Below are 12219 nucleotides of genomic sequence, written 5' to 3' on the forward strand. Positions count from 1 at the left end.
AGGACAAGGGAAGAGCTTGGTCTTAGAAGATACAGTCTTCTGTTCCCACCTCTTTGTTTTCTCCAGTTTCAGGCTGCCTGCCTGTCAGGGCTACCAACCTGCCCACCGCTGGTCTCCACTGTGCCTCTGCTAAGATGAGCTCCAGAGACCCTGCTCAGGAAAGGGATACCAGCTCATATCCCCTAGGCCTTCACTCTCCATGGCACATATAGTCTCCACCAATCACCCCATCACCCTGCATCCCATCTATGGAACTTGGGGACCCAGAGTTGCTACCCCAGGCCATGTTATGACAGCCATCAGTACTGGCCTCTGTATCTGTGAAAGTCACCTCTTCTGGCCCCAGGGCACAAGGCTGGATGCAGGGTCTCAGCAAATGACACTTATTTATGAAGCCTTATTCAGTTTAGACGACAACAGGCATATATGGACCCTCAAGCATCTATAAAAGAGGAAGCAGAGAGATGATTAAAAAGAAAAAGGACACAGCAGGTGGGGGAGGTGAGTGGGGAGGGAGTAAAGAGAAGGCCTTGTTGCCAGGCAATCAGGCCCGCTCAAGGCCTCTCCAGGCTATTTGCATATCAATGAGTAGCCCATATTTAGCACCAGAGCTGGGGCACCCACACACTGAATTTCCTCCAGGCTGCCTATCTCTGTGGGCTCCGTCTGGTGTTCCGCTGTCCACCAGAGGCCCTAGGAGGGTTGAAAAGAGCAGAACATCTGCTGCCACCCATGTTGGGCAACTGCCCCAAGGGTGCACTCAGCCCCCACAGTCCAGCCTCTCAGGCCAGTGCTAAGAAACCAGAGAGGTAAATGCCAACTCAGTGACCTCAGGGATGATGAGTGGGGTTGCATGCACAAAACAAAAAGCTGTACCAGAGCCAGTACTGTTCAGAGAGGAGCCAAGAGCCTCACATAGCCACTGGAGCAGCTGAGAAAGTCCCTTGGAAGCAGTTAGTGGGCAGAGGCCGATGAACATTCACAGCCAAAAAATGGGTACACACATACAGGTGAGAAGTAGAAACCACTCTTGAAGAACTATGCTCCAGCACACCCATTCCTAGGCACATGATGCCTCTATACTGCATTATATGTCTAGTCCCTGGCCCATATCTATGCACCCATATGGACTGGGTCACTGTGGACCCTCAGGGGTTGCCATCACAGTCACATTGGGCAGCCTAGGGAACTGGGGGGCTGAGTTTTGAAGTCTGGTAGCACACTAGTACCTACCAACCAAGCTCAAGGGAAGCCTTGGAGGTGGTAGGTGACTCCAGAAACAAGTGACTTACCATTATAATCTACAGCCTTGGCCCCTGCACTGTCCCCTCCAAAGTTGATTTGCATGCTAGTGAAGGTTTCTGACAGTAGAGGTGTTAGGCTCAGTTCCTGAGTTGTATCCCCAGAGCCTAATTCAGTGAGGGGAAGAAAGAAAGGAGAGAAAGGTGAGGGGCATAGGGTCGAAAGAGTCAGGGGAGCGAAGTCTGTGACAAGAATCTAGGAGGGTATCTTCAAGGCCACCAAGTCTCAAGGCTTCATTTGCATATGAGAAAAGTGACAGAGGAGACTTATAAAAGAGGAATAAAGCAAAAGATAAAAGAAGAAAGAGGAAGACCAAGAAAGAATAAGGGATGAAGGAAACCTGGAGGCAAGCAGGCCAGCCTGTGTTGCTGGATCAAGTCTGTTAACTCACCACTGAAGAGCCAATACTCAGGAGAGCTAATGGGAAGAAAATCATGTTTAATCAGGGGTCAGCCCTGAAAAGATGGAGGGAACTATCATCCTCAAGGCATCATCTTGGGAAGCTCAGGTACATGACAAGGCTTTTAGAGAGCAACATACAACAGGGACAGGCTATATGCTAAGCAGGGTCTTTCTCATCCAAGGTGTCCCTCCTCCTCTTCCTCCCCTTCCTTTTCCTGTTCCCTCTCCTCCTCCTCCTCCTCTTCCCTCAGCCAAATATTGAAAGTGACCTGAACATCCAGCTCTTTAAACAAACATAATTACTTTTCTGCAAGGTAAATCTCATAATGGCTTACTTGCTCTGCTGTAGTCAACACACAAGACCAGGATAAGGAAGGAGGTGTTCCACATTCTGGTGACATCTAAAGATCACCAGATATTCTGGTGTTCTGGGTTCTATAAATCTAAAGAAACATCTTTTTTTTTTTTTAGACAGGCTCTCCCTGTAGCCCTAGCTGGCCTGGAACTTTCTATATAGACCAGGCTGGCCTCACTCTCACAGAAATCTGCCTGCCTTCTGCCTCCTGAATGCTGGGATCAAAGGCATGCACCCCCATATCCAGCTTAAAGAAACATCTTAATCATTTAGGGGCATTTTCTTTAGGATTTGGAATACTGAGCAAAAGGAGGGGAAGCATAAAGAAACTCTGCCAAGGACCATTCCCAAAGGATGCCCTTGGCTACCTTGCATCCATCAGGCTCCAAGCCCCGGGCTCCCTTCTCCACAGTCACTTCCACAGTTATGTCAGCAGACCTGCCCCAGATGTCAGCCTTCCACTCTGGGGCTGCTGCCCAGGCCCCGAGGTCCAGGACCTTCCACAGGAGTGGTTCAGTACCCAAGTGTTCGCCTTCTCCTCACTTTCCTCTTTGTTTAATGAACACATCTCCCTTTTTCTCTAATTAGGTGGAACAAACAATTTGAACCAGAATTTTTATTTCCCAGAAAGCACCCGCCTGGACACAGTAAATATGTCATTAATCATCATTCCGAGGCGGAGGAGCACACTGGGCTGGGGAGGAGGGGAAGCAGTCAGAGGGCCTAATTAGAGCTTAGGCCTCCCTGTTCCTCTCCTACCCCCAACCCCACAGCCCCACTCCCACCACCAGGCTCATAGTTGGAGGGTTCTTGGCTCGGTCAAACTTATGTAAATGTCCCTTGTTAGCACCTCAGAAAAGGAAAGGAAAGGAGATGGGAAAAATAATATCCACCCTCTTCCCTCCTCTTCCCTTCCCTCCTCCCCTCACCCTACCCGGAGGTCTTATTTTCATCCAGGAAATTGTTCTTATTATCGCTTAGCTATTTATAGACGTGGTGAGGTCTGCTGAGCAGCCCCAAGCCAACATGGTAATACAGTGCTGGCTGCATGCTCCCTCTACACACTGGCTTTAGTTGGGAGCTAAACTACACAACCCCTGACTCTATTTTAGGGCCTCCAGTTGTACTTCAGGTCCAGCAGCTGACCTGAAGGCTCTCAGCCTGTGGGCTATTGGGATTGGCCCCTTGGACTGCTGGAACAGACCATATGCCTCTTCCCAGCTCCTCTGCCTAGGGTTTGGACAACTCCTCTTCCTAAGGAGGTACTAGAGGACCTCAAGCCACAAGGCCTGAATCTAGCCAGTTTTACATATTCAGGGATGCTCCTCTGCTCTCTGACTGGCTTGGCCTACAGTGGGATGCACTTGTTCAAACAGAGGCTCACACCAGATTCTACTCATCCCAGAGACCACAAGCCAAGCTGAGAAGGACCACCTTGACCCTCTGAGGACTCAGAGGCTAGGTTCCAGCAGCCTATGGGCTACTACTGTTAATTAGCTCAGTAACTAGCCTTCATGGGACTTGATCTCTGTTCCCACCTGCAAGGCCCATGTCAGGCATATCAAGGAGGCAGGGAAGAAAGTTCACACTCAGGGGTACCTGCTCTTAAGTATTAGTCCCAGCTCTGCCCAGCAAGTTCACTTTGAATTCAACTTTCTTTGCAAAATTCAAATAATGTTCCTTCCTTGAAAGGACTCTGAGAATGACACAACTCATTGTTATTTTATGGGAAGTTTTGAGGAAGTAGAGTCATCTATTCCCAGGCTCTAATCCAGGTAAAACAAGACTGCATCCTGCACCCCTTCCCTGGAGGAAATAAAGTCCCTTCCCAGGGGGATAGTCTTTAAAGGTTGAACAGCCTCTAATCCCCACCTACAATGGCATTCTGCCCATACTCCCTCCCCACTGTGTGTCCATCTTAACTGTTGGAGACTAATTCATCACTAATCTACAAAAGAATTCCCATTCTAAGACTGGGGTAGACATGAGTTTGTGGTCAACCCACTGCAGGATCCTAGCGCTGCTTCTACTACCAACTTGAGCATGAGTTTAGTCAAGTTTTATTGTCTTCCTGATCTTGCCTGTGTCTTCCCATCTAAAGGAAAGCACTGGTGTCTGGCAAGCTGTTGTATGATAGGAGTTTTAATGAGATCAGGAAGTATAATCATTTGAAACGTTGCCAAGGCTTACATAGGAAAATAATCAAAGGTCAGTGCACATAGACTTTGCCTACATCCCTACCCAGGCCTGTTCTTACCTCCATGTCTAACTGTGGCTCCTTCTGCAGATTTATTCCTCCTACCTGCTATAACCTCTCCCCTTGCTTGCTGCAGGTCCTGAAACTCACCAACATCACAGAAAACACAGATGCCAGTTAGTTCCTAAGGAGGACCTATCCAAGGCCTCACTTCCATTAGACTGAGATGGGTTTCTGCTGGGCTTTTGGCTTGCAAGTCCAGGCTGATTTTCATCTATCATGGCAATCTCTCTAGTCCTTTTTTCCTTCCATAGCCTATATTCAACCAGGCCAGGATTATATAAGGGGAGCCCCCCAGCTCTATATGGAGACGGGAGCCCTGATCTCCTGAGCTGACCCTACTAATATATGCCTCACTGAGCTGTGACCTGCCTTTCCCATACAAACTCAGGCCATTCCAGCTTAGTAACATGGGGTCTTCTTTTCCTTCTCTACCTCCCCCTGTAGACCTTGCTTAGAGATGGCAAGCGTGAGAGCATTGTCAGCACCCTCTTTATCTCTCCTGGTGATGTGGAAAATGGACAGAGCATTGTGTGTCGCGCCACCAACAAAGCCCTCCCAGGAGGGAAGGAGACTTCGGTCACCATTGACATCCAACGTGAGTACCAACTGGCCCTGTCCAGGCCCAGGACAGGAAACACCCTATGTGGATGTAGTATATGTGTGTATGCAGGTTCACACTCCTGTGCATGTACACAGAAGCCAGGAGAGGGCATTTGGTGTCTTCCTCTATCACTCTCCTCCTATTCTGTTGAGGCAGCATCTCTATCTGAGTGTGGGTCTCATTTTTTCTCTGCTCAATTGGAAGCCAGCAAGTCCCAAGCAGTCCTCCTGCCTCTGCTCCCTGCCAACCCTCAATACCTTACAGGAGGAGTTTTAGGCCTGTACAAGATGCCAGCTTATATTGTGGGTGCTGGGATCCAAACTCTGATCCTCATAACTGTGCAGCAAGTTGTCTTAACCACTGAGCCATCTTTTCAGTCCCTTAAAGCTGATGTATTTAGAAATGCTTCCTAACATCCCTAGGTCATGTAGGGCTGCTGGACTCTTGGCCCTGCCTGGCTCTCCAGAGATATGGGATCCAGAGGATTGTGTCGTAGGATTCCCAGAGCCCATTTTGATAGCCAGAGAAAGGAAGTTTCCCCTCAGTGCCACAAATCCTAACCAATGCCTTTTAGATTGCAGAGGAAGGAACAGTTGTATTAGGTGACTCCAGACATCCTGGCACAATGAGTGCCTAAAGGAAGACTCTACCTTCACTATCTTGCCATTTGCTATTAGCAAACTTCCTGGCCCAACCCCACCCCTAAGGCTGTTTCTTCTGTTCCTCATTCGGTGAGATTGGGAGTACAGAGTTCTTACCAAGCCTGGAGCTAGGGAGATGAGAGAAGCTGGAGGAAAGCACCCAGGGCAGTGTTTCTCTGTCCCCTGGTCTTGATCCTGCCTTGGGTCTTAGCACCACCCAGCAAGCAGGTGAACAACTGTGGCCAGGAGCAAAGCCAATTTGAGAAAGGAGGCAAGATACTGGTTGGGCAGGGGATTGAACATCCAGAATGGCTCCATCACGATAAGCCAGACAGTCCTAAACTAGCCTGTCTGGGAACTCCAATTCCTTGTCTGATTTGATGACGTCATTCAAAGAATAATCAAGGCTGAGCACTCTCATGGAGACACAAGGCAAATACAGGGAAATGAGGGTAGGAGACACAAAGTATCTTAGGCGCCTGCTTCCTGGCTGCCATTTGTGGTTACCTGTGGCCCTGTCCTCCTGCTCCCTAGCCCCACCTAGGCAAGAAGCTGTGCCAGCTACAGAATCCCACACAAATATAATATAACACCTAGCTGGTTCCCAGATAGCTGCCAGGACCCTGGCAGGGAAAGATGGAGAAGGAACAGCAGTTCTGCCCCAGACCACTATCCATCACCCCATGATAACCTCTCCCAGGGAAAGTCATCATTCTAACAGCCACCCTGCCACTCAAGCACATCCTTCCTCTAGATTCACTCCAGCCAGAAGGAGGATTGACCTAACTGCCTAGATAACAGGACTGTATCCAAGAGGATGCATAAATGAGGCTAGCATGAAGCTTAGACCCAGGCTTCAGGTATCCCAGCTGGGATCCTTCCAAGGCAGTGCAGGGTGGTGGTTGGTGGTTGAATTCTGGCTCTGCCACTTACTGAGTGACATTAACCTCATTAGTGAATTGATCTGTACCTCAGTGTCCTCATTGGCACATAGAGGGAGTCATGTCTGCCTCTTAAGGTTACAGTGAAGATTAAATAACATCATTTATATCATTCCCTAGCACAATGCCTGACACATTATTGGTACTGTATCTGTTGTGACAGATATGTGGCAACTCCTAGATGTCTTTACAGCTCTATTTGACCCAGCAGTTCATCTTCCCTAGTCAAAAAGGGCCTAGGCCTTCTCCGTACTTCCTTTCCCTTCCTCTTCCTTCCTTTTCCTCTGATTCATTTGCTCATTCAGTAAGCATCCAACTGTTTGGTGTGGACACCACAGGCTGGATCAGAGCCGCCTTTGCAAACCTGCTCATTTTATCAGTCAACCGAGAAGCCTCCAAACTCAGCAAAAGCACATTTGTTGTTTGTTTCCCTTGGTCTTTATATGTTACCCAACGGAAGACAAAGCTCCCAGATTGAGTAATGGGAGAGAAAGCGTAACATCCCCAAAGCCTCACCACATCTGGACTCCGTCCAGCTGCCAAGTTTCAAATGGAGGCACTATAAAATCACTGAGTCATGAAGTTTCTTCCCTACCCCAACACTTCCCCTGAAAACTCATACACACACACACACACACACACACACACACACACAGGTTGCTGATGGAAACACTAACAGACACTCAGCTGTAACATCTGTTCAATGTGATCTCAGTTCCACCCTCCTGCAAGTTATGCAGCCAACATCACAAGTGGGATTAAAACCATGTTTAATAGTTGGATGTGACATAAACTATTTATACCTCTGGAGTTTGGCAGACTCCTAGAAATTCACATCCTGCACATCCAGGGGATGTGAGAGAGGAGCTTGGCATCCCTGCATCAGGGATAGAGTTACAGATGAATATGACTGGTGTAGAGCCCCATGGGCCTGTTCTCTAGAGACCTCCCAGGACAGGCTAGAAACCAAAGGTATTGCAAAGAATGAGGGAAGAAGCATGAGAGGACCCCACAGAGCAAACTGATAACAAGGGTATACAACAGAGCATCTGGCCACAGGAAGTGTCCTCCAGCAGGCGTGTGCTCCATCTCTCTGCTTCCCAAGGGATCATCACTGTGTAAAAGGACACCAGCTGAAGGATGGGCCTTTGGAAATTACCTCCAAGCTCTGCAATGGGTTTCTAGATTCTTTTGAACTGACATTGTCATTTCATCAAACAAGAGTTGGATTGAGGTCCTCCGCCATCAACCAAGACAGGATTTCACAGTGTGAGGCCAGCTGTACACAGGAGACAAGATGGCAATTAGTGAACTCCTAGTCTCTGGAAACAAACTTTCCTACCACAAGCCCAAACCCAACCTGAGTCTCCACAGATACACAGCTTGGTCAGCCTGCCCTGCACAGGAGAGTGAGACATACCCCCCACCCAACCTTGCCCCAGAAGCCACTGGGCAGCACTAAAAAAATACTACAGGGTTTGTTGGAAGAAGGGTTGTGCTTCTCCTAGAAGGTAGAAGGAGAGTTCTGGTAGTGCTTCCTTGCCAGAGTGAGCCCTTGAATCTTGCTTTGAAAACTGAGATTGAGGTATATGAAATACCCACCTGTGTTTCTCAGCTTCCTGACATTATAATAAATACCTGAGTTAGTCAACTTATGAAGGAAAAAAGGTTTAGTTCAGTTCACAGTTTAGGAAGCTCCACTCCATGATCAGGTAGCCCCATTGCTTTAGATGTGTGGCAAGACAGCACATCATGGCAGGAGTGCATGGTGGGGCAAAAGCACTCATTAATGGCCAGGGAGCAATTGGAAAAAAAAGAAGACACTGGGATCCTACATTCCCAGAAGAGCATCCTCCTCTAGACTTCCCACTATCTCCACCTCTCAAAGGTTCTTTCCTCAAACACATGCCCCTGGAGACCAAGTCTTTAACCCATGACCCTAGGGGTTCATTTAAGTTCCACACTATAGCACCATAATGTTCCCTGTAATCTCCCATAAAGTTACACAGGCCAGCTGCTCCTGTAACCAGATATTTCACTCATCTGTGGTCCCCCATCTGGAACAGCGAGAGTGTGAGAACAAACTCCCAAGCACAGGTGGCTACCTGCTGCTCAGGAATGGAGTTCTCTCCTGACATCTACAGATATTAGCACAGCTCAGTGGGCATCTCCCAGGCCTAGGCCTGTGCCCAGGCCCAGAGCCCAGCCTTCGTGCCCAGCACTGGCTTAGCCTGAGCAGCAGTACATGGAGGGAGTCCAGCAGTCAAAGGGTCCAACCTCCGAGTTTAGTCTGTGGCTGAATCTCGGGACCCTCCTGTAGACTTCAACCAACAATCCAGAGCAGCAGGGGGTACTGCTCACGAATATTCTCCACAGCCTCTGAGAAACTGTCTTCTTTACTTCTTTTTTTTGAAAATGAGCTGAATCCCTAGAAATGCCGTGAACTTCTGGACATCTGCTCTGCTCACTGGTGGGCACTGGCTTAGGAGATACAGCCCAGGGTAAAAAGAGACCATAGGGACCCAGCTGCCCTCTGGCTCAGCCTGGAGCTGTCCTCTAGCCAAGCTACCAGGCCCTGACAAGGAAAAAGCCTACACTGGCTTGACTCCCCTCACCTGCACTTGAGGTGCCTAGGGTGCCAAGACTTGGGAGCTGTGGGGAGCCCAGAAACAGGATAAGTCAGCTTTTGGAGGTGTGGTGCCCAGAAGGGCAAAGGCAGACTTACACAAGGCCATTCACTGGGCTGATGTTCACCTCTCTACCTCTGCTGCAGACTCTGAGGTTCTAGCCTGTCCTTCCATTCACCCCATCTCTCCAATTCCTTTTTTAAGCCTTCATTGTTTTGTGTGCTCTTTCTCCCCAACACCCTATCATTTTCTGTCTGTGTGCCAGGCCTCTCATGGTCTTTTCTGTTTTCAGTGCAGTATCTTTGTCTAGTTATATGTCTCTGTGCCGAGGCCCATCTCCCTCTCCTCATCCAGCCCCTCCCTTTGTCTCTCTCTCTTTCTCTTTTTCATACCCTTCTGCAGTTCTCAGTGTGCATATTTGTGTGTCTTTCCATCTCTCCCAGTCTCTTTCCCCTCCCTCTCCCTCATCTCTATACTTGTCTCTGTACCTCTCTATCTCCCTGTTCTCTCTCTTTCTCTCTCTCTCTCTCTCTCTCTCTCTCTCTCTCATCTCATCTCAAATTCTGTCTATGTTGTGTGCTTTGCCCCCACCAACCCTTCTGTGCAGGTATCTCTGTGGACTCCTGGTCTCTCTCCCCCCTCTGACTTTCCGTCTCTTCTACCTCCCACCATTTAGCACTTCAGAGCTTAGCTTCTTATCATGTCAGATGAGAAAACGAGGGCCCTAGCTCAGGATGCTGAGGGCCTGGTGACACCAGTCAGGACTCAGCGGAGATGATTGTGCTGATGAAAGGGTGTAAATGCCACTTTCAAGTTACCAGAGGCCCCACAACCTTTACACAGAGAGATAATAAACAGACATTTCACAGACAGAAAGCTCGATGGTCTGAGCATCCCCCTTCCCACCACTCCTGCCTCAAGCATTCTCCCTGGAGCCGTGGAAGCTGAAGCTGGGCTGCCTGTATGTTTTGAGAGCCCAGGAAGCTGGAGATCCACATCTGGGGGTTCATTTCTATTTAGGCCTTGAGTCCACAGAGGGACCTGCATCCAGCGCCGAGGGCTTTCTGAAGCAGGCATCTCCAAGGAATAGAATAACCTCCTGATAAGGCCTCCTCGACTTTCTGGGGACCCAGCAGGATAGTCCCTGGGTGTTGGGATCCCTGGCCTTGCCTCTCCATATCCTCCCACCCCATTCTTTAGCCAGTCTGCAAGCAAATGTCTTCTCCCTGCAGATCCCCCGCTTGTCAACTTGTCGGTGGAACCACAGCCAGTGCTGGAGGACAATGTGGTCACGTTCCACTGCTCTGCAAAGGCCAACCCAGCTGTCACTCAGTACAGGTGAGCAAGCATCACTGCTGTGAAGACAGCTTGGTCTGTGGCTCCTTCACCTCCATATCTGTCACGTGGAATGTCACACATGGCCACAGTGTGTGGTTCACAGTGGGTGTCCAAATAGCCTCCTCCTTCCCCCACATGTCACCCCCACCTGCTGACCAGGCAGACCCTCTCTTTCCTTCAAGCACACATCACTCCTTTCCATAAGAGGGAGCTAGCAGTGCCCCTCCTTTTTCAACGGTTTGTTTATTTCATATTTCTGAAAAGACAAAGCAAGACTCAGGCAAAGTCAAAACAGTCAGCAGAACTGGTAAGTCAGTGCTTAGTGCTATGTAGCTGGCCACGGCCCAGAGGGCACCTAGGATCCTGCATAGCTACCACCCCCTGTGTCCTCACCAGCATCACTGATAAAGGCATCACTGTTTTCTACATGCTTGTCTCTGCATTCTGACAGAGTTTCTCGAAGGCAAGAACTTCAATTTAGTGACTTATGGCTCTCAGCATGCAGCACACTGCGTGGTATAAACTAGGCACTCCTTATAGGCATCTGACTAACAGAATAAACGCACAGAGCTGCTCCTCTGGGCACCTTCATACATCACCACATGCATTCCAAAAAATAAGTGACCTCAGAGATCTCCAAGAACAGGCTCAGGGTGTTCAGTCTTTTATATGTTTCACAGAGCTCCCCATGACTATAACTGCCCTGTAGCTTCCTACCACCTCAAGCTTGTCAAGAGAGCCCAAGGCATCACCTCCACCATGGATCTGGGTTATTAAGCTGCAGCCTCAGCAAGTGACAAGGATGCTAATGGTCCCAGGAAAGCAGCACCCGGGGGGGGGGGGAAGAAGAGGGAAGACATGAGGCAGTGCAGCCCCAGCAGGCAGAAAGAAGGGCAATGGACCACAGAGGCAGCCAGGGCAGGCTTGGAGTGGACACAGGGAGCAGTTCCAGCTCCCTGTAGTGTGGATGACAGAACGGCACGGGGGCCAGAAACCAGGAAGGGCCTACAGCATTTCCATCCATCCTGCCAACTTAACCCTTGCCTGCAGTGAGGACAGGAAGATCAGACAGCTCCTGGCACTCCTTCCACATGGAGGAAAAGGAACACCACCCCACCCCTCACATCCTCCTCCCACTCCCAGGAATCCCATAACCCATTCAGATCCCAAGGGTTGGAAGGCACATCTCTTTGAACTTCTTCTACCTGTGACTGCTAGCCCTGCACTTCTCCCTTCTGTCTGCCCCCAGGTCTCAGCTCAGGGACCCTAGATAGGTATAAAATACCCAAAAGACATTTCAAATGCCAGTTCCCATTCATCCACAGATACCTCCTACCAGACAAGCAGACATTCTGCCCACCATCACAACCATTCCCCAAATGCCGATGGGCCCAAAAGACTGGGATGAACAACTTCCCACTTCTAAGTCTTGTCACTGCCAGGCTCTCTGTCACAGGACAGGACCCGAGGGGAAGGGGCAGAAAGCAGTGCAGGGCAGTATGCTCAGTCAGTCAGCAGCTTCAACTCACAGGGCAGACACCACATACTTGCCTTCTGACCTCAGCAGGGTTCTCAGCTACTGGGTCTGACTTCCAAGATCACCTACCTCAAAGACACAAAATATCAAGGATTAGAACAAAGTGTGGGTCTACATAAGGAGGTCATTACAAAACACATAAGACCTAATGTGAACAATTAGTAAATTCAGATGAAGAAAAGACAGCAGCTAGTGGGATTAGCAAAACTTTTCCT

General features: G+C 49.3%; 1 protein-coding gene across 4 annotated transcripts in view; it reads left to right on the forward strand.

Moving 5' to 3' along the window:
- Kirrel3 (kirre like nephrin family adhesion molecule 3) overlaps nucleotides 1–12219 on the forward strand; it is a 584241-nt gene that overhangs the window by 544804 nt on the left and 27218 nt on the right. For all 4 annotated transcript variants that reach the window (XM_008834600.2, XM_008834586.2, XM_008834590.2 and 1 more), the window contains exons 7-8: nucleotides 4764–4914; nucleotides 10362–10467. In XM_008834600.2, the coding sequence (XP_008832822.1) occupies nucleotides 4764–4914; nucleotides 10362–10467 (257 nt within the window). The remainder of the gene's footprint in view (nucleotides 1–4763; nucleotides 4915–10361; nucleotides 10468–12219) is intronic.

Source organism: Nannospalax galili, unplaced genomic scaffold (genome assembly GCF_000622305.1).
Source record: "Nannospalax galili isolate Female #2095 unplaced genomic scaffold, S.galili_v1.0 scaffold690, whole genome shotgun sequence".
NCBI lineage: Eukaryota > Metazoa > Chordata > Mammalia > Rodentia > Spalacidae > Nannospalax > Nannospalax galili.